The sequence below is a fragment of the Chiloscyllium punctatum genome, chromosome 40, assembly GCF_047496795.1.
Source record: "Chiloscyllium punctatum isolate Juve2018m chromosome 40, sChiPun1.3, whole genome shotgun sequence".
In the NCBI taxonomy this organism is placed as follows: Eukaryota; Metazoa; Chordata; class Chondrichthyes; order Orectolobiformes; family Hemiscylliidae; genus Chiloscyllium; species Chiloscyllium punctatum.
The window spans coordinates 22,683,932-22,707,151 of NC_092778.1; the positions used below are offsets into that span (position 1 = coordinate 22,683,932).

General features: G+C 42.2%; 1 protein-coding gene and 1 long non-coding RNA gene across 3 annotated transcripts in view; one reads left to right on the top strand and one right to left on the bottom strand.

Annotated features, from left to right (window-relative positions):
* LOC140464430 (uncharacterized) overlaps positions 1-23,220 on the top strand; it is a 154,572-nt gene that overhangs the window by 88,248 nt on the left and 43,104 nt on the right. The window lies entirely within an intron of this gene.
* prr35 (proline rich 35) overlaps positions 1-23,220 on the bottom strand; it is a 65,080-nt gene that overhangs the window by 8,601 nt on the left and 33,259 nt on the right. For both annotated transcript variants that reach the window (XM_072559472.1, XM_072559473.1), the window contains exons 2-3: positions 4,992-5,178; positions 159-1,924 (exon numbers count right to left, since the gene is read on the bottom strand). In XM_072559472.1, coding sequence (XP_072415573.1) covers positions 159-1,786 — 1,628 coding nt within the window. In that variant the 5' untranslated portion in view covers positions 1,787-1,924; positions 4,992-5,178. The remainder of the gene's footprint in view (positions 1-158; positions 1,925-4,991; positions 5,179-23,220) is intronic.

Sequence of the window (23,220 nt, forward strand, 5' to 3'; positions counted from 1 at the left end):
GTAATTAATTCATTTATGAGTAAGTTTGTTTAACAAATAGAACACACATGTGTAAGGATCAGGAAGCATATTTCCAATCTGGTAAAGCAGTACCATTATGAAGTGTGAGCTGACAACCAGATGGACATCTTACAAACTTGCGTAAATTGTTAACTCACCCACTGTTTGTTTGCTTTAACTTCTCTGCTGTAAGAGGATCTAACGGTAGTGTTGATCTGGTTGAGTTGGCTTTTGGGTCCAGTGAAAATACTGATGACTGTGCCTTATGTTCTGCTAAGTTTATTAAAGGTTCTCTGACTCCTGAAGAAATTTGCATGCATGTCTTTGGCCCTTTTTGGAGCTGAGGTTGAACGAGCACATCTTGGACATCTCTCAAGTCCTTACATGTTTTGATTGGTGACTTGAAGTTGATGTTATTTTTGTGAGACATTGCAGTCTTTTCGATAGATGATGTTGAGGATTTTCCTTGATCACCGTGTGATAAAAGGGACTTGTGATTGGTATCAGCTAAGAACACATCCAGTTGACCAGAACAGTGGCTCGTTTGAGGCCTCAGAGCAGGGACCTTACGTAAAAGGGTTTTATTGGGAATATCGAGTGGTTGAGTTGGAAGAATGCTCGGAGATGTGGAATTTGTTCGCTCCTGGTTTTCTTTGTCTGTTGTCACCTTGTTCCCTAATGAACTGAATGTGTGTTCGAACAAAAGTGGGTAGAAGAATCTTGAAGGGGCTGGAGATCTTTCTGGAAGATGTGTTGATTGTAAATGCCCAGAGTGAGGATGGATTAACTGAGGAGATGAGGCTAGGAAAGGCAGGTGAGCCACTTGGGCAGGGGTTGTTGCATTTGGAGTGATCCCGGGACTCAAATATGAGAACAGGTTTTGGTTCATTGGGTAATTAACTCCAAGCACTGAAAGATTTATCCCTTGTGGCTCCTGATAGTCCCTGTACGATGGTGGTGGATAGCATGGAATCACGTTAGTATTGGCACATGGTGGAGAAACATCAGCTGCATTTCTTCGCTGTCCAGATGTGATCAGCCTCCACTGTTCCATGAGAGTACCATCACTGCTCACACAGTTCTTAGGAAGCCTGTACTGCTTCAGTTTGGCCTCCAGTCCTGCAGCTGGTATTATCTTATTCTTCGTGACTGAATCCTTCAGGGCAAAGACATCAGTTATGATGAAATCAGTTTCAGCTTTTTTGCTCAGTTTAGCCATTTTGTTTCTTGGGGGAGGCTGCATGTCAGTGTCAGGTGAACATCTGGACTCCTGTACTTGCTCTGTTGCCTCTGCTTCAATGGCAAAGCTTGGCTTTCCCCTGTCTCTTAAAGAGTGAGCCTGTTTATCGGAACCCTCCAAAATGGTCACGTCTGGGCTTAATTCTCTACTGGTATTGGAGGCATTCCACCCATCGGAAACTTTGCTGGAAGTATCTCCCGGAACAGAATTGGGGTCACTGCTTTCGAACGCCTCACTAGCCTTTCCTGTTCGAATGCGTTCAGCAGCATTTTGTAGTAAGCGCAGATCAGAATTAAGAACATTGCTCTTCTTGTAAGGCCAGTCAGAATCAATTAGCAATGAAAGGGAGTTCTTGCACAAGCTGTACTTCATGTGGTTGTAAAGGTGTGATTTTTCCATGCAGGTGAATGGACACTGGAAGCATTTGTAATTGTAAGGTTTTCCCCATGGTCTTGGAATATAATGAGGCTTCTTTGGCCTCCTTTCCTTGTGTTTGTATACTGCACTAATCTTGCAGGTCACTTCGTCTTTGGACATTGTACTCATGAAATTCAGTACTTGCTTAATGCTATCACATTAATATACGTCAGTTCAGTCAGTGTTCTGTTTAGGTAGGCACAATTCATTGGCAATGGAATACTTCTGTTATTGTCCCATTCATGAATATGTTCCAGAATGTAAAATCTGTAAATAAACAATCAGCGAATCCACTCTTTAAAAAACACAAGTAATTTAACATCACTTTAAAGGAATAATGAATAGAATTGTGTTCATAACACTTAAATTACATTGGCAAATCATTATGCTCATTAATCAGAAATGTGCTTTGTTCAGGTATGTTAAAATAAACATGCACATTTTTTTACAGATGTGTATTGTTAATAGTATAAATGCCAAGAACACCATTTAAATGCTTCACCCAAGTGTCTTTTCTCAGATCTGTAGTTAGACATTCAGGAACCTTAGCTAAATTTACACTCTTATCCTAAGTTACTGAATCCAATTGAGATCAAAAAGACGACTCAGACCAGCAATCAAATTTGGGGCCTGCTGGTCTGTACAACTTAATTCTCAGTGCTGTACCCATTCTCCACTGGGCCTCCAGGGGATCTATGTACAGTATGTTAATAATAAAACTAAAATGCCAATTTGACTGTGGGAACAGACAAGGGCAAATTTAATCTGACTGCACTTTGGTCTTTTGGGGAATAACTTCAATGGCCAGCTTAATAGAATTTTAACCACATTTCATCTTAGGTTACTTTGTAAAAACTGAGCTTTTTTAAACAACATTGCAGACTAATGTATTAAATTTATTGTAGCTGCACTGCCATCCATTAAAATATTATAATGTCTTCTTAGTATAAAATTGTGTTAAAACATATGTGTCAAAAAGAAAATAAGCTAAAATGGGGTAGTATAAATTTTGATTTGATTTTTGACATTCAGTCACAAGGGTCTTTAACTGCTGTATTCCACTTTAGACTCAATATTGTAAATTGTGTTGTTCAGATATCATACTTTCCTCCCTTACCTGCCACACTGTGTTATTTACACTTGACTACAAAACAAAGTAAGAATTGAACCATTGGCCTCCAGGCATAAAAATGCAGAAGAATAACACCTGTTTCTGGGAATACTCTCTTTCTGAATGACTCACAACTATTTCCTCTAGGAAAGCTTAACTAATGGTAATATCATGTATAACTTCAGTTAAATGATTTGCTAAATCTGTGTGCATTAGTTAGTGTGGTAGGTGCCAAAAGATGCTTCAAAAATAATCTAATGCACAAAGATTTAAAAACAGAGATTTTGACTTGTTCAACACTCATTCAATCTCAGAGGAGTTAAAAATCTGGTGCTCTGTGCTTAGACTAAAATGCTTTGTAAAGCAAATAAAGTGGAATTTATAAGCCATTATAGTAACAACTAATTTATTTCTTTTAGCATCTATCTAATTTTTCATACAAAATGCACCACATGTGCAATGTCTTGTTATTTGTCGGTATCCCCCACAGATGTACTCTGCTGGAGAGCAGACACTGATGATAAATTGACTCTGTGTTCTGTAAGAAGTGATACAGCCCTGCTGTAAGAATACAAACAGAAAGTGCTGGAAAAACTCAGCGGGTCTCATAGCATCTGTGAAGAGAGAAGCAGAGTTAATGTTTCCAGTCCAATATAACTCTACTTTAGAAATGTTGCTCCACAACTCCTGAAAGGAAGAGGAAGGGTACCTTAGAGTCATATAGCAGAGAAACAGACACTTCAGTCCAACCAGTCCATGCTAAAATATTAGCCAATATCCCTCCAAACGTTTCTTATTCATGAACTTACCTAAATGTCTTTTAAGCATTGTAACTGTGTCTGCATCCACCACTTATTCTGGACGTTCATTCCACATACAAACAACTCCCTGTAAAAAAACTGTCCCTGATGTCTTTTCAAAAGCTTTCTCCTCTTACCTTAAAACTATGCCCCCTAGTTTTGAAATACCCCACCCTCCGGAAAAGACATCGACCATTCACCTTATCTCTACTCATCATTATTTTACAAACCTCTACAAGATCATCTGTCAACCTCCTATACTCCAGTGAAAAAAGTCTCAGCCTATCGAGACTCTTCCTATAACTCAAACCTTCCATTCCCAGCAATTTCTTGGTAAATCTCTTCTGAACCCTCTTAACGTGTTGAATGAGATGAAGAATTAGATTGTACTAGGGGCTAGGACAGCTTAGAGATAGTGTGATACTGATGGAGATGGAGGTTGCTGATGGAGGTAGAGGCACATGGCACTGAGGGTGGATCTCAGGATGCAACAAGAACTGATGTCAAAGGGGCATTATGTGCCTTCTGGTTGATGCAAAACATGAAGAAAGGATCTTCAGTTAGAATGAGGACTAAGTTGGAGCTGGACACAGTCACTATGAAGGAAGATGTGGCTGTGAAAGCAAGTTTTGGTGAGTACCTTATCAAACACTAGAAGGGAAATAGATAGCAACAAAAATGAATATCTTCAAAGTGGGACGATCTGAGAGAGAAGTGGCAGTAAAATGAATGCAAAAGGACTGTAGATCTGAAACAAAAAAGGGAAAATGCTGGGGAAATTCAGCTGGTTTCGCAGCATCCATGGAGACAAAGTTAACATTTTGAATTGAATATGACTTTTCTTTAGAAGTTTCTATTCTAATAATGTTCGTTGTATTTAAATATCACACCCCCAAAAAAACCTATTTCCTCTCATGAGACTGTACATGATATACCATCCTGTTTCTGTTTCGCGTCCAATTCATCAAGAGAATTGGGCGGCACAGTGGTTAGCACTGCTGCCTCACAGTGCCAGAGACCTGGGTTCAATTCCCGACTCAGGCGACTGACTGTGTGGAGTTTGCACATTCTTCCTCCTCTCCCCCCCCCCCCCCCCCCATGTCTGAGTGGGTTTCCTCCAGGTGCTCCGGTTTCCTCCCACAGTCCAAAAATGTGCAGGTTAGGTGAATTGGCCACACTAAATTGCCTGTAGTGTCAGGTGTAGGGGAATGGGTCTGGGTGGGTGCCCTTCGGCGGGTCGGTGTGGACTTGTTGGGCTGAAGGGCCTGTTTCCACACTGTAAGTAATCTAATCTAGAACTGAACAAATCCTGAGATGAATTATTTTAACACAATGACAGGTCCCAGTTAATCACTGCTTTATTCTAGTCTTAGCAAATCACAGGTTACCCAACAGTAGGATGCTGTGTACGATATATTCTTACCTAAAGTTGAATCGTTGATGTCAGATACTTTCGGCAAATAGAACGTGATCACCAATTTCACTAGTTCAAGTTTGAAGAGGCTGAATTCCACTCCAGTGCTTGGAAACCGCCCATGGTGACGTTGATCTTGTGGTTGCTGGCCGTGGTCCTGAATTCGCTCAGGAATTGCTGCCCAGGTTGACTAATTCTGATGGTTTAAATGGAAAAAGAACAATTGTGAAACAGGTAACTGTTGCTGACAACTCCAATCCAATGCCAGAATTAAGCACATGAAAAACAGTGGAATACTTTGGCCAAACATTAGTGTTCACCTATAAAGTTATTATTCTGTGAGTCAGAGTTGGAGAGCCATAGAGTCCTACAGCACGGACACCAGCCCTTCATCCCAAACTGGTCCATGCCAACTACATGGTCATCCATGCTAACTCCATTACCCTGCACTTGGCCCATATCCTTCCAATCCTTTCCTATACATGTATTTTCCCAAATGCCTTTTAAACATTGTTAATGTACCCGCCTCAACCACTTCTGCGGGCAGCTCATTCCATATGCGTACTGCGCTCTGTATAAAAAAGTTGCCCCAAAGGTTCCCTTTTATTCTTTTTGCACTCACCTTAAACTGATCCTCGATTCCCCAACTCTGGGAAAATGGCTGAGTGCATTCACCCTATCAATACCTCTCATGATCTTGCATGCTTCCATAATACCCCCTCTCAATCTCCTATGCTCTAAAGAAAAAGGTCCGAGCTTGTCCAGCCTCTCCCTATAACTCAGACCCTTGAGTCCTGGCAATACCCTTGAAAATTTCTCCTGCACTTTTTCCAGTTTAATAACATCCTTCCTACAACAAGGTGACCAAAATTGAACACAATACTCGAAGTGCAGCCTCATCAACATCCTGTATAACTGCAACATAACTTCCCAACTTCTATACTCAATGCCCCGACTGATGAAGGCCTGTGTTCCAAAAGTCTTCTTCACTGCCCTGTCTACCTGTGACTCCACTTTCAGAGAACTGTGAATCTGAACTTAAATCCTTGTGTTCCACTACACTCCTTAAGGCCCTGCCATTCACCATGAAATGCCTACCTTGATTTGACTTTACAAAATGCCAGACCTCACACTTAGCTATATTAAACTCCATTTGCAATTTCTTAGGCCACACACCCAGCTGATCAAGGTCCTGCTGCAATTTCTGCTAACTTTCCTCACTGTCCACAATACCATCTATTTTAGTGTCATCTGCAAACTTACTAATCATGCCTTGGACATTCTCATCCAAATCATTGATATAGAGAACAAACAGGAGTGTATCCAGCACAAACCCCTGAGACACACCACTAGTCACAGACCTCCAGTTCAACGAGCATCCTTCCACTATGACCCTCTGCTTCCTACTATCAAGCCAATTGTGTATCCAATTTGCCAGCTTCCCCTGGATTCCATGCGATCTAACCTTCCAAAGCAGCCTACCATACGGAACCTTATCAAAGGCATTACTGAAAAGCAATAGTCTACATCCACCACCCTGCCCTCATCAACCTTGCTGGTCACTTCAACAAAGAACTCTAACAAATTTGTGAGGCATGATCTCCCACACACAAAGCCATGCTGACTACTTCTAATCAAACCCTGTCTCTCTAATGCATGTATATCTTACCTCTCAGGATTTTCTCAAGTAACTTACCCACTACAGATGAGGATTTACAGAATTTTCCTAATTATTATTATATCCAAATTATTAACAGATAGGTAGTGCAGTAGGGATAAAAGTTGTCATTGAGGCTTTACACAAGTTTATAAATTTATAATGCAATTAATTTATCAGAAAAAAGGAATGAAGAGTGTGTGTTTGCAAAGGGACAAATTGTATTAATGCAGTGAGGTCTTGAAAGGAATAGAAACTTTTCATGATGTTGCCAGGGTTGGAGTGTTTGAGCTATCGGGAGATGCTGACCAGGAGGCTGAGGGGTGACCATATAGAGGTTTATAAAATCATGAGTGGGCATAGGTAGGGCAAATAGCCAAGGTCTTTTTCCCAGGATAAGGGAGTTCAAAACTAGAAAGCATAGGTTTAAGGCAAGAGGGGAAAGTTTTAAAAGGGACCTAAGAGGTGACTTTTTCATGGAGAGGGTGGTGTTTGTATGGAATGTGCTGCCAGAGGAAGTGGAGGAGGCTGGTGCAATTACAACATTTAAAAGGCATCTGGATTGGTGCATGAACAGGAAGGGTTTAGTGGGATATGGGCCAAATGTGGCAAATGGGACTGGATTAATTTAGGATATCTGTTCGGCATGGATGAGTTGGACTGAAGGGTCTGTTTCCATGCATTACAACTCTACAACTTTATGACCCCATGTCTGGCTATGTGAATCAATAACTAAAAAGGCAAACTTGTTTATTAGATGCAATGCTAGAACACTGAATTATAAATATACAGTGGTTTATGCTGAAGTGGTACATTACAGTAGTCAAGAGTTCAATTGCATCATTGGGCAGAATGTGATGGTGGTGGTGTGGATATTGCTCATCAGTTGGCAAACAGGAGGGAAGCCTTTTCACAGGAGGGTGGAAGCCCCATTCAGGGGTAATCAGGCACTTACCAAAACAGCAGTAGGCCTCTCATAAAATTAAAACCTCAGTAGGGTGGAAGTTCCACCCCCGAGAGCTAGCAGCCAATCAGAAGTTGGCAACTCTGTAGTATCAACAGCGCCCACTGTTGAGAGCTGAGGTCACTTCTGTTGTTATACTGGGAACTGCACTGGGAATTGCTAATGGATTCCCAGACAGAGATGACTGAGGGTAGCATGGGCGTCTGGCATGGTGTTTGTAGGGGAGATGGTGTGGGCCAGTGGGCAGGGGAGCCCAGCTGAAGGTACAATGGCTTGGGGTGGCTTCCTGGGAGCTCCCCTTCCTGATGCCAAGTCATTCAAACAGGCAAGATCTCCACCCTTCACTTCTCTCATCACACGACACTCACCTCCCCACCATCTCCAACCTCGCCCACATGAGGAGATGCATTTACAAATGTGCAAACTTTGGTGGATGTACTGAGAAAAGCAGCATGGATCAGTCCATGTGCAAATGGGGATGAGCCCTGTGAATCCAGTGAGTTTTGAGAAGATTTGTGAGTCCATTTTAAAATCCTTGAAGAACTCTGGTCTCAAAAGAAAAAAAGATTGTTGACTGTGATCTTATTCAGGTACTGTATGTATTTACCAATAATATTCACCACTTTTGTTTCATTTGTTTACATTATTGCTAGGTTACAATCCCAGTATTCCTGAACCAACAGCACACTGACTTCAGCAGTTCCAAAACATGTAAATGGCAGCAGCTTAAGGGCTATTAGGAATACACATTAATTGCTGGGTTTGCCAGTGACATACACAATCTAAAAATAATAATATGAAAACTACTGAATTACTGAGAGTACTGTGTAAAACAAAGAATCTACATACACATTGAAGATGTGTAAAGTTACTTTCTAGAGAATGGGTGGAGCATGAAGACGTTTGACATCTTGAAAGCCTGCTTAGTCCAATAGTCCTTATTTGTTAGTGCAACAGTCTGATAAGATGGCAATGTATGTAGTCATGTAACTTTGTACACTTCAGGTTAACTTAGATCACTCCAGTGCTTTACTGGAGTTCAGTTCAAGTGTATTTTAAAAGGCCTGCTGACTTTAGGATCAGAATAAACGGGGGATAGTTTAATTGGACAGTGGAGTCAAGTGGGTGATACTGAATTAGACAACACAGAACCACTTCCCCAATAGTTCCTTTAATGATTTACACATTCAGTCGAAGATAAAATATCTCCACTCAAAGGTTTCTTGTGCCAGCCTCATCGATATGTTCTGTGTATTGCACAACAACTTGTCTTTGTAATCTTTATTATAGCGTCATAAAATCAAACAGCATGGAAGCAGACCCTTCAGTCCAACTCATCCGTTCTCACCATGTTCCTAAACTAAACTAGTCCCACCTGCTTGCGCTTGACCTATATCCCCCTAAACCTTTCCAATTTATGAACTTACCCAAATGTCTTTTGAACCTAACTGCCCCCGTGTCCACCACTTTCTCTGGCAGTTCATTCTATACATGGAAAACTCTCTGTTTAAAATGGTGGCCCTTCACGTCTTTTTTAAATCTTTCTCCTCTCACCTTAAAAATCTGCTCCCCCTGGTTTTGAACTCCTCCAAGTCTTGGGGAAAAAAAAAACCTTTGTTATTCACCTTATCAATGCTCCTCATGATTTTATAAACATCAATAAGGACACCCCCCGTCCCCCCCAACAATATCCTATGCTCCAATGAAAAAAGTACTAGCCTTTCCAGTCTACTTTTACATCTCAAACCCACCAATCCCAGCATCAAAGGTATGGCCAGCTTTGTTTGCACACCTCGAATTTTCCTTGAAACTGATTGGCTTGTTTGGCTGTCTCAGGCAGTACTAGGGTCAATCGCTATATTACTATCAAGGGGCATTATTATGGCATTCCTATCACTGAGCTCCCCACTATCAACATCCTGGAGGTTACCATTGACCAGACATTGAACTGGACCAGCCACATTTATATAGTGGTTACAAGAGCAAGTCAGAGGCTAGAAATCTTGGAGCAAGTAACTCACCTCATGACTCCCCAAAGCCTGACCATCATCTACAAGACACAGGTCAGGAGTGTGGTGGAATACTTCCCACTTGCCCAGATGAGCACAGCTGCAAAAACAGTCAAGGAGCTCGACACCACCCAGTCGACAGTTTCTCATCCAGCATGAAAGCTACACTAGAATTTTCAAGTCTGTATCTTTTTCTTATGGACATTGCTGGCTGGGCCAGCATTTATTGCCTGTCCCTAGTTGCTCTTGGGAAGGTGGTGGTGAGCTGCCATCTTGAACCACTGCAGTCCATGTGCTGTAGGTAGACCCACCATTAAGGAGGGAATTGCAGGATTTTGACCGAGTGACAGCGAAGGAATACTAATATAATTCCAAGTTAAGATGGTGTGTGAATTGGAGGGGAACTTGCAGGTGGTGGTGTTCCCATATAGTTGCTGCCCTTGTCTTTTTGATGGTAGAGGTTACAGATTTGGAAGGTGCTATCACAGGAGTTCTGGTGAGTTGATTTGGTGCTGCAGTGCAGCTCCAGCAATACTCAAGAAACTTGACACCATCCAGGAAAAGCAACCCACTTGATTAGCACCATGTTCACTAACATCCACTCCCTCCACCACCGATGGTCAGTAGCAGCAGTGTGAACCATTTATAATGTGCACTACAGAAATTTACCAAATATCCTCAGACAGCACCTTCCAAACCCACAACCACTTCCATCAAGAAGGACGAGGGCAGCAGATACATGGGAACACTACCAACTGCAATTTTCCTCCAAGCCCCTCAGCATTCCGACTTGGAAACTTATCACATCTCCTTCAGTGTCACTAGGTCAAAATCCTGAAACTCCCTTCTTAATGGCATTCTGGGTCAACCCACAGCAGGTGCATTGCAGTGGTTCAATCAGGCAGCTCACCACCACCTTCTCAAGGGCAACTAGGGACATGAAATAAACGCTGGCCCAGCCAGCTACACCCATGTCCCATGAATGAATGTAAAAAAAACTGGCCAATGACAATACCATGACTCCAGCATGTCCCCTCTTTGAAAGCACCTTTAACACGTTTGGATCTGACTGAGACGTATAGGGATCTAATTGAGACGTATAAGATTATTCAAGGATTGGACACTCTGGAGGCAGGAAACATGTTTCCACTGATGGGTGAGTCCCGAACCAGAGGACACATTTCAAAAATAAGGGGTAGGCCATTTAGGACAAAGATGAGGAGAAACTTCTTCACCCAGAGAGTGGTGGCTGTGTGGAATGCTCTGCCCCAGAAGGCAGTGGAGGCCCAGTCTCTGGATTTGTTTAAGAAAGAGTTGGATAGAGCTCTCAAGGATAGTGGAATCAAGGGTTATGGAGATAAGGCAGGAACAGGCTACTGATTGAGGATGATCAGCCATGATCATAATAAATAGTGGTGCAGGCTCGAAGGGCAGAATGGCCTACTCCTGCACCTATTGTCTATTGTCTATTGTCTATTATTCAAAAGTAATGTTAAGGATTTTCAGTTAAATGGTTTACAATCTAGTATTTATTTTGATTGGGTGTAATAAATAAACGATACAGGGCTGAATGTTCCTTGACTCAATCACACAGAGTTGAGGTGGATCATTTGCCTCACCCATTGCCATGTTTGGTTTCGTGGATTGAGGGTCTTTTTTTTTCATGGGGGTTGGAATGTGACAAAATGGCTGCCTGCCATAGGAGTCTAGTTGCAGCCTGAAGGAAGATCCAGATGCTGCTGACATGAAACTGCTGCTGGAGTCCCTTTTGGGGAACAAAGCCAGCTTAAAGGGGAAGTTAGAAGATTGATGATGTGGATAAATTGTTTGCTGAGATTTTCAGCAGGTGTGCAACTGAAGTGCAAAGGAGAGGAGGGTAAGACTAAGTCCTTCCCCTCCATTGAGAAACCATTGGGCTACTCCTTCTCCAGACCAGAGACCATCACCAGTCTTCACCTGGAGCTGCAGAGGGAATTGAGAGGGCACCGTCTCTATAGCAACGTCCCTTTAACTTTACATGCAGCCTCATTGGGATTGCTTGACCAGAGTCTGCTCTTTGGTGAGGTCCTAGAGTGACACTCAGTTTGGATTGAAAATAGGAACATAGGATGGCAGGACAATGAGTACGATGTTCAGCCGAATGAGCCTGCTGCACCATTAGACTGGATCATGGCTTATCTTCTACCTTGACAACATATATCCACCCTATCCCGAAATGCCTTGCTGTGACTGCACTCTAGATTAGATTACCCACAGTGTGGAATCAGGCCCTTCGACCCAACAAGTCCACACCGACCCGCCGAAGCACAACCCACCCATACCCCTACACCTAATACTACGGGCAATTTAGCGTGGCCAATTCACCTGATCTGCACATCTTTGGACTGTGGGAGGAAACCGGAGCACCCGGAGGAAACCCACGCAGACACGGGGAGAATGTGCAAACTCCACACAGACAGTCGCCTGAGGCGGGAAATGAACCCGGGTGTCTGGCGTTGTGAGGCAGCAGTGCTAACCACTGTGCCACTGTGCCGCCCCATATACCAATCTTTCTCTTAAATACAGTCAGAGACTGAACCTCCACAGCCCTCTAGCAGAGAATGCCAAAGACTCTCAGAATGAAGAAATTCCTCTCCTTCTCATCTTAAATACTCTTATTCTGAGAAGATGCCCCTGGTACAACACCATGTACCCCACCCATCCCAGCAGCAAGGGGAAAAATCCTTCCTCCAACCACCCTTTCAAGCCCTCATGAGAATTCTGTATCCTGCAATGAGAACCCCTTTCCTTCTACTGGACTTCAGAGAATTTCAAGATATACCTACATATTTGATTTCAGAATAACTGCAAAGCAACAGAAAACAGGGTTCACATTGTATGCTTTTTGAAAACTTAAAAAGAAAAATTCATGGAAAATTTATCCTCACAAAAAAGTCAAGTCTCTGTTTGAGAATTGTATTTCAAGCATTTTGCGCTAAGGATCTGTGCATTTGGAATATCTGCAATAAACTGATTGGTGATGGTGGAGCCACCTCTGCATCACATAACTCCACTCGTTAATTTGTTTAAAATCTTCCCCTTCAGTACAAATTATCAGGAAGATACTCACAACAGCAGAGAGCCTCAGGGCAACATGTCTTTGCATTACTACAACATTATCTTTTCAGTCCTTGTGTCTTAAAAGCATTTGGCTCCAATTTCCAGCTGATTGCTATTATTTTTAAAATATATACTTGTAATATATTTTAAGCCGCAGTTAATGATTATATTCAACTTTTGTTTATTTTGAATAAAAGCATAAAAAGGGGCTGGACATATAATTACCACATTGTGGTGAAAGTAATGCATTAAAGGGGCAAAATATTGGGATTTACTGCACTTACAGTAGTTAATGAAATTAAAGCTTGTTTTTATTTCATATTGTTCCAAGTACATGTAAATTGATCAAGGATTTACAGAATTGGTACCATAGCTTTCTATTGTATGATTTCTGTGACTTACCATAAACTGTTAACATTCACTGACTTGGTGTTCCTGAGTGTTTATGCAAATTCATTAAAATAGAATGCTCCCTGGCTATTTTCATTGCTATTTTCACTCTCTAAAATGCTTCAATGGAGTTGGGTAATAACAAACTAATGTTAACAGTCAATACAATACCACAGCAGATGGCTGATTGCAAATACAGTAGAATGATGTGATCTTTATCCCATTCCACTTCACCACAGCAGTGGCTGATTGATTGAATGTTATTGACTAATGGTTCAATGAAGGGGCAATGCGGTGTTTCTGAAACTGCCAGTACTTTGTACATTTGTGGAAAATTTGTGATCCTGAAACTGTTTGGTGAACTGTAGCTGAACCTAAAGTATTCTCTCTCTCTTTTTATGAATTGTGCACCTGATTTGAAACTTTGTACATGAGAAGAAAAGAGACAGTTGTGCAGAGGTTATTCACTTTTAAATGATAATTAGTGTTTAAAATGTAAGATCAGAGCCTGTACAAAGAGTTAATGTACTGGTCATACATGGAATGTGGCAAAGCTGTCCATTGTCATTGAATCAGTCGCAGAAATTGTGGGAAAATGGGGTTTATATTAGACTTTTTGCCAACATTAAAGTGGGCAAACATGAGAATCTCTCGAACCATGAGAAATAGGTTAAGAGCATAGAAACATGCCATTAAGAAGAAAGTCATTCAGTTCATTGTCCCTGTGCTAGCCATCTCAAAACGCTACCCAGTTAGTCCCACTCCCTTGTCTTAACCCCATGTCCCTTTCAAGTATTTGTTAAATGCCCTTTCAGAAGTTCACAGTGAAGCAGCTTCCACACTGTTCAAACAGCACCTTTCCGATTGCAAAAAACTTGCAGCATGTGCAAAGTTCAACATTTTTATCAATCATTCCAATCATCATGCCAGTGGAAACAATGTGACAGCTCCTAGACTTAAATATCTTAGTGAGGCTTAAATTTCAAGCACCTTTCAGGCCAATATCCACTAGGTGAGATTTCCCCAGACCTTGGGACACTCGGCAACTTGAATGAGGCGAGAATTGTTGGATGGAATGGATAAGTGCTTTACCAACAAGAAATGGTCCATAAAGCACAGTGGTTCACATGACTTTCCCTATAGTCCAATCATGCCTCCCAACTTCATGCCTCTGCCCCACCCCTCTGTGATTGAATTAATTGGCAAATGAGTAAAAAAGGAGTTGAAGGTGATGGGATGATTGGCTTAGGTGACATGGGTTTACAAAATTGCCTTCAAAAGTAAAAAGAAACACTCCACATAACCAAAGGTTGTCATTATTAAGTTGATATGCCTGACGGCACTTCTTTTACCCACATCCCAACACTCCATAGAATTCTCTCTCCTCCCCTGGGCGACATGGTGGTTCAGTGGTTAGCACTGCTGCCTCACAGTGGCAGGGACCTAGGTTCTATTCCAGCCTCAGGCTATCTGTGTAGAGTTTGCACATTCTTCCCGTGTCTGTGTGGGTTTCCTCCTACAGTCCAAATGTATGCAGGTTAGGTGAATTGGCTGTACTAAATTGCCCGTAGTGTTCAGCAGGTTGGCTGCATTTGTCAGGGCAAAGGTAGAGTAAAAGGATAAGGGAATGGGTCTGGGTGGGTTACTCTTCGGAGGGTTAGGTGTGGACTTGTTGGACCAAATGGCCTGTTTCCACACTGTGGGGCTTCTGTAATTCTTACTTCTTCAGCATACCATCACAAGAGTACCCCACTTTCTCATTCCAAACACACTTACTTCATCCTCCTTTTCTTTCACGTCACACACTAATCACCATTCTTTTTCCACATTCCACCAATTTGAGAACCACCAACTCCTCCATGAATTCCTCGCTCATTTCCCTTGGTATATAATTGACCTTACATTCATCAGCTCCCCACTGCCATTCTATCTTGCTCCTATTCCCTCCACCTCTGTGCAAGGACTATAAGCACAAGGGTACACACATCTCCACTCACTGTTTTAATGGCCAGCAAACCTCATTTCAGCTGGATATTGTGAGGGAAGATTGATGACAATGACTGGGGGCAACATTTTTAAACCAGTATTTGAAATTTGAAAATTTCCTTGACCTAGAACAAATTTTTGCTCTCTGGCGATTTTGGGTATTCTATGCCTCCTGATGATAGCCTCGATCTCTGTCTGAGCCAAGATCTTTTAAGCACATTTGTCTGAAAAACAATTTTTTTCCAAATCAAAGATGTAAAAATCATTGTTCATCAAAATATCACTTTGGAAAAGGTGAACTTCAACATGAACTTGTGCGTTATCATCAGAGAGCAAGGGACTAAGTACTAGGAAGTAACAGTGAGCCTATACGGAGAACTGATCTGGACCCCTCTGAAACATTATGGACAAGTCTTGACATTTGGTGGAACATCATTACGTTGGAGAGTACAATAAAAGGGAACTCCAGCTGATGACTTGAATTAGGCGCTGGTGCTATGAGAGTGACTATACTGAGAGACAACAAAGGTTACTCAGTGAAGGTGTGATTGATGAAGGTGATTGAATGAAACCATCATTTTATGTTTCATCTTATTGTTTCCAACAGCAGGGGAGGGTTGATGATTGGAATGATTGATAAAAATGTTGAACTTTATCATAATGATAAACAGCATGTTTAAGTTTGAAACTCCAGTTCCTGTTGTTAACAGAACTATGACGTAGGTGAATGTGGAAAAGTAGAGACAATGGGGAGAAGTTTCCTGAGTTATCTGGCTCCAAGGAATGTCAGATAATTGGCTGAGTTGAAGTGCATGCTGTGGTATACACTATTTTTGCTGTGTGTCTGATGTTAGTAATTATTGCAAATTGTAAGTATTTTTGTAGCCATGGTGAATTCTTTGAATACAGTTTATGACCTGGCTTTACGGTGAGTGGGATTTTGTGCATCACTAATGGTCCTTTTTGTTGATCTTAAAGTGTTTTACAAACCAACAAGGTAATTAATATGACCTTGAGGTTTGTTAGAGATTTCAGGAAATTGTTCTTTTTAACCTTAAGAGATACAGTCAGTAGTAAGAGAGAGTGAGACATTTGCTTTCAGTTTCACTTTGGGTTTTGTGCAGTCCTGTGAAGTTCCTGGATGGTGATAGCTGGAAGAAGCCTTAGGGAGACGCTACAGTTCTAGTCTACAATTAAATTTACAAGTGTCTTAAACCTGCTGACGTGTTAGATACAGGGACTCTGGTATGAGTACTGTACAAGTGATGTTTTGTGTATTGTATCTGAGGTGTGTTTTGAGTACAATACAAAGGCTGTTTTTATTTTCAATTTATAAAGGTGTGTTTAAAAATCTTTGAATTTGTATTATGTATAGATGGTTTGGTTTATTCTATATTACTTTCATTTCTTTTGTTAATACACCTCTATTTTATTGATAATGCAAAATCTGCAGCATTGTATAAATCTGGACATCGGAGTCTGTCAAGGAAAAATTAATAAACAGCAAAATTCACAGCGGACCTTGGAGGACCCGGTGTGAGAGAGCGCACAGCACAGGAAGGGATAAGTGCATAGTTTTTAAGTGTAGCCTTGCTATAAATCTACAATAGTGAGTAGAGTGCGTTCTTTCTTGATTATATGTTTTATTCACATCTGTCTCTTGATTAAACTTTAAAAATATAAGCCATAAGTATTAAGTTAGCCAGGAGCAGTGTTTTGTTTAGAGAAATAAGATGGTGTTATTTCCTGGGTCTGCAGGTTGTTAATATGCAAAGATGGCCTTCAGTAGAGTGATATGCTCTTCCTGTCAGATGTGGGAGTTAAGGGAGAATTTACACATTACTGTTGATTATGTCTGCAGGAAGTGTCTTTGGTTGCGAATCCTATCATATTGCATGGATCAGTTGGAGAGGCATTTAGAGGCAATGAGGAATTTACAGGAGCTAGGGGGTGTGATGGATAGTAGTTATAGGAAGGCAGAAAAGCCACAGATACTGTCAGGTAGATGGGTTAACTTCAGGAAAGATAGGAGAGGGAGGCAGGTAGTAAAGAAGTCTTCTGTGGATATCCCCATCTCAAAAAAGTATGCTGTTTTGGAAAATGTAGAAGGTGATGGACTTCTTTAAGGTCACCACTCAGCCTCCGATGCTCCAGGGAAAACAGCCCCAGCCTGTTCAGCCTATCCCAAAAGCTCAAACCCTCCAACCCTGGCAACATCCTTGTAAATCTTTTCTGAACCCTTTCAAGTTTCACAACATCTTTTCAATAGGAAGGAGACCAGAATTGCACACAATATTCCAACAGTGGCCTAACCAATGTCCTGTACAGCCACAACATGACCTCCCAACTCCTGTACTCAATACTCTGACCAATAAAGGAAAGCATACCAAATGCCTTCGTCACTATCCTATCTACCTGCGACTCCACTTTCAAGGGCTATGAAGCTGCACTCCAAGGTCTCTTTGTTCAGCAACACTCCCTAGGACCTTACCATTAAGTGTATAAGTCCTGCTAAGATTTGCTTTCCCAAAATGCAGCACCTCACATTTATCTGAATTAAACTCCATCTGCCACTTCTCAGCCCATTGGCCCATCTGGTCCAGATCCTGTTGTAATCTGAGTTAACCCTCTTTGCTGTCCACTACACCTCCAATGTTGATGTCATCTGCAAACTTACTAACTGTACCTCTTATGCTCGCATCCAAATCATTTATGTAAATGACAAAACGTAGAGGACCCAGCACCGATCCTTGTGGCACTCCACCGGTCACAGGCCTCAAATCTGAAAAACAACCCTCCACCACCAACCTCTGTCTTCTACCTTTGAGCCAGTTCTGTATCCAAATGGCTAGTTCTCCCTGTATTACATGAGATCTAATCTTGCTAATCAGTCTCCCATGGGGAACCTTGTTGAACGCCTTACTGAAGTCCATATAGATCACATCTACTGCTCTGCCCTCATCAATCCTCTTTGTTACTTCTTCAAAAGACTCAATCAAGTTTGTGAGACATGATTTCCCACGCACAAAATCATGTTGACTATCCCTAATCAGTCCTTGCCTTTCCAAATACATGTACATCCTGTCTCTCAGGATTCCCTCCAACAACTTGCCCACCACAGAGGTCAGGCTCACAGGTCGATAGTTCCCTGGCTTGTCTTTACCGCCCTTCTTAAACAGTGGCACCACGTTAGCCAACCTCCAATCTTCTGGCACCTCACCTGTGACTATCGATGATGCAAATATTTTTGGATCATTGGAATCTCTTTTGGGGTAGAAGTGACCTGTGCAAGAAGGATGGATTGCACCTGAATTGGAAGGGAGCTAATATACAGACAGGGAGATTTACTAGAGCTGCTCGGGAGGATTTAAACTAATAAGGTGGGGGGAACGGGACCCAGGGAGATAGTGAGGAAAGAGATCAATCTGAGACTGGTACAGTTGGGAAAGGGAGTGAGTCAAACAGTCAGGGCAGGAAGGAACAAAGCAGAGAATAAGGTAGGATTGATCAATTAAACTGCATTTATTTTTATGCAAGAGGTCCAACAGGGAAGACAGATGAACTCAAGGTTAGGGACATGGGACTGGGATAACATAGCAATTACAGAAACATGGCTCAGGGATGGTCAGGACTGGCAGCTTAATGTTCCATAGTATAGATGCTACAGGAAGGATAGAAAGGGGGCAAGAGAGGAGAGGGAGGGGCGTTTTTGATAAGGGATAGCATTATGGCTGTACTGAGGGAGGATATTCCAGGGAATACATCCAGGGAAGTTATTTGCATGGAACTGAGAAAAAGGAAAGGGATGATAACCTATTGGAGTTGCATCATAAACTACCACCATCCCCCCTCCCCACATCCGCTCCCCTCTCCCCCCCACCCCCGCCCCGCTCCCCCCCCCCCAAAAAAAAAGTCAACAGAAAATTGAGAAACAAATTTGGAAGGAGATTACACTTATATGTAAGAATAATAAGGTGGTTATGGTAGGGGATTTAAACTTTCCAAACATAGACTGGGACTGCCATAATGTTAAGGCTTTAAATGGAGACGAATTTGTAAAGTGTGTACAAGAAAATTTTCTGATTCAGTATGTGGATGTACGTACTAGAGAAGCTGCAAAACTGGACCTACTCTGGTTGGCATGGATGAGTTGGCCCTAAAGATCGGTTTCACTATCACTCTATCACTCTATGACTCTATTTCCCCGGGTACAACAGAGTGTTACAAGGGGACATAAATTTAAGGTGAAGGGTGGAAGGTATAGGGGAGATGTCAGGGGTGGGTTCTTTACCCAGAGAGTGGTGGGGGCATGGAATGCGCTGCCCGAGGGAGTGGTAGAGTCAGATTCATTGGCGACCTTTAAGCGGCATTTGGATAGGTACATGGATGGGTGCTTAATCTAGGATAGAAGTTCGGCACAACATCGTGGGCCGAAGGGCCTGTTCTGTGCTGTATTGTTCTATGTTCTATGTTCTATGTTCTATGTTCTATGTTCTATGTTCTATTTCAGTGAGATACCGCTATTATAACCATAGCAAATTGTAATAAGCCAAGTTTCAGTCTGAGATCTGACCTGTCCGGTAATTACATCAATTAAGGTATTTTATGTTCATTCATTTAATGGGAGTAAAACTGAATAGGTTCTTTCACTGTATGTCTCTCTTTACCATGTTCATTGCACCCAGGTAATCCAGGGTATCTAGGTTCTGATCTAAGAAGGTATCCCCCAGTGCATTACGCCACCTTTACACCATTCTACAATTAGCTTTACCTCAAAAGGAGAATGAGAGAAAGAAGTATTTTCTATCCTCCGCCCCCCCCAACTCCAGACCCTGGTGTTCCCTGGGCCTCTGCTGTCTTAGGTTATTCACTTTTATGTGTTCATACATATTTTTCTGTAAATTTAATATTTCATGATGCATTGGTCAAACAAACTATCGATACACACCCTCAAAATCTGACCATCGGTCACTTTTACTGCATTGTACTTTGTGTTAAAACAAGCCCCAATGTTTTGAGTCCATGATCTTTATTGAATTTTATTTTCTCAATGACACTTCAGCTATTCCACAGCATGACTTCAAATGCAGCTTCAAATGATACAATTAGATATTGTAATGTCGCATTCTCTTATAAAGAGACTTGGAGTTAGTTGTCAGCTTGAGTAAATGCCTCGGAGAATGAATAACTAAAGCTAACAGTGTTTAGATCAGAGTGGTGCTGGAAAAGCACAGCAGGTCAGGCAGTATCCGAGGAGCAGGAAAATCAACGTTTCGGGCAAAAGCCCGGGCTTCCTGCCTCTATTCCTGATGAAGGGCTTTTGCCCGAAACGTTGATTTTCCTGCTCCTCGGATGCTGCCTGACCTGCTGTGCTTTTCCAGCACCACTCTGATCTAGACTCTGGTTTCCAGCATTTGCAGTCCTCACTTTTGCCTAACTAAAGTTAACAGCAATGTTAGCCTTTCGCCCCCTTTAAAAGAAGAACAGATATTATAAACCCTTAAAAATGTACTCTAACATTGACACTGCAGGTGTGCTAGTGGATATTCCTGTCTGCTGACTTATTGCTCTGTCTGCCTTGCAGGAATTCATGCAGCCCTTTTAATTTTCATATTCAGTGATGGATATTACTTAACACCCAGGAAACATGGGGGCAAATAATCTGGGAGGAAGCGTTTGTCCTTACAGGCTTTTCTAGCACATGGCAACTTAAAGTGACAGTGGATTTGGAGGCAGCATGCTGTCTTCAAGCACATTTGCCAGAATATAGAGCATCAATAATCTCAAATCAAATTGTTCCTTTTTACATTAAAAATGACTTCATTTTGGTTTCTATTTTATACCCTGGTGAGTTATTATGAAGCCCTCGAGGCAATGAAGGCACAAACAAGGAAGGGAGTTTTGAATTTTGCAAATACTCAGGCAAAAATTTCATTGGCTTATAGAGTCATAGGGTCATACAGCACAGAAACAGACCCTTGAGTTGAAGTCATCCATGCCAACCAGATATCCTAAACTGAAGGAGTTCTGTTTGCCTGTGTTTGGCCCATATTCTCTGAACTCTTTCCACCATTCATGTACCCATCCAGATGCCTTTTAAATGTTGTAATTGTTCCAGCCTCCTCCACTTCCTCTGGCAGCACATTCCATACATGCACCACCCTCTGTGTGGAAAAAAATGCCCCTTAGGTCCCTTTTAAATCTTTCCCCTCATCTTCAACCTATGCTCTCCAGCTCTGAATTCCCCTATCCTGGGGAAAAGATCTTGGCTATTCACCTTATGTCTGCCCGTCATGATTTTATAAACCTTTCTAAAGTCACCCCTCAACCTCTGACACTCCTGGGTGAAAAAGCCCCAGCCTATTCAGTCTCTCCCTAAAGCTTAAGTCCTCCAGTCCCAGCAACATCCTTGTAAATCTTTTCGACACGCTTTCCAATTAAACAACATCTTTCCGATAGAAGGGAGACCAGAATTGTATGCAACATCCTAAAAATGGCCTCACCAATGTCTTGTACTGTCACAACATGACGACCTAACTCCTATACTCAATGTTCTGGCTAAAGAAGAAGGCAAGTGTACTGAAAAGCTTCTTTATCACCCTGTCGATCTGGTACTCCACTTTCAAGGGACTACGCACCTGCACCCTTGGGTCTCTTTGTTTGGCAACACTCCCCACGGTCTTACCATTAACTGTGTGTATCCTGCCCTGGTTTGCCTTTCCAAAATGCAACACCTCACATTTGTCTAAATTAAACTCCATCTGCCACGCCTCGGGTCACTGGCGCATCCAATCAAGGTTTTGATGTGACCTGAGATAACCCTCTTCACTGTCCACGACAATACCTATTTCTGGTGTCATCCGTAAACGTACTATCCACGTCTCCTATATTCTCATCCAAACCATTTAATATCAATGATGCTTCCCTGAATAAAGCTGGGAGGCTTGAGATCCTCTTCATAAATGGGTTATAACAATTCCCCGCAATTTTGCAACGCCAGAGACCCGGGTTCATTTCCCGCCTCAGGCGACTGACTGTGTGGAGTTTGCACATTCTCCCCGTGTCTGCGTGGGTTTGCTCCGGTTTCCTCCCACAGTCCAAAAATGTGCAGTTTAGGTGAATTGGCCATGTTAAATTGCCCGTAGTGTTAAGGTGAAGGGGTAAGTGTCGGGGAATGGGTCGCGCTTTGGTGGGTCTTGTTGGGCTGAAGGGCCTCTATCCACACTGTAAGTAAAGTAAACTTGCTAGTTTTGTGAAAGTAAGTCATATACAATTTGAACATTGGGGGATGGAGTCCCTTCCTGTTTTCTGGAGCAGCGGTAATGTTGCTGGGCATGTAGTCCAGATAATATGGAGATATAGATTCAAATTCCACTGTGGCAGATACTAGAAGTGGAATTGAATAAAAGAATCTGGACTAAATGGTTGCCCAACAAGAACATTATTGTTAAAAATCCATCCACTTCGCTTACGCCCAATAGGGAAGGAAATCTGCAATCTTTAACTGGTTTGGTCTTTATGTGACTCCAGACCCACACCAATGTTGTTGATCCTTTGCTCCCCTCGGGGTAATTAGGGATGGGCAATAAATATTAGCCACAATACCCACATCTCAGTGAAACGATGGCTCAGTGGTTAGCGCTGCTGCCTCACAGTGCCAGGGACCTGGATTTGATATCACCCATGGGCGACTGTGTGTGTGGAGTTTGCACACTCCCTCCTGTGGGTTTCCTCTAGGTGCTCTGATTTTCTCCCACAATCCAAAGATGTGCAGATTAAGTGGATTGGCGGTGAGAAATGCAGGGTTATGGAGAATAGGGTAGGGAGTGGGTCTGGGTGGGGTGCTCTTTGGAAGGTCGGTGTGGACTCGATGGGTCGAATGGCCTATTTCCACACTGTAAGGGTTCTATGATCTGATGAACGAAGAAAATTGAATTAGCTAAATTTTAATTCTCACTGCGTGGGCAATGTTTTGATGCTCTGTTCTGAAACCTGTCCAATTCTCATTGAATTAAACAGTTCTTTCTCCTGGTGGCATCACAGTCAGAGACTCCAGTGCATTCTGGGTGTTTCTCTGGTCTCCTGTATCCTGGAATATCTAAAGACATGTGAAAACTAAATAATCTTTTATGC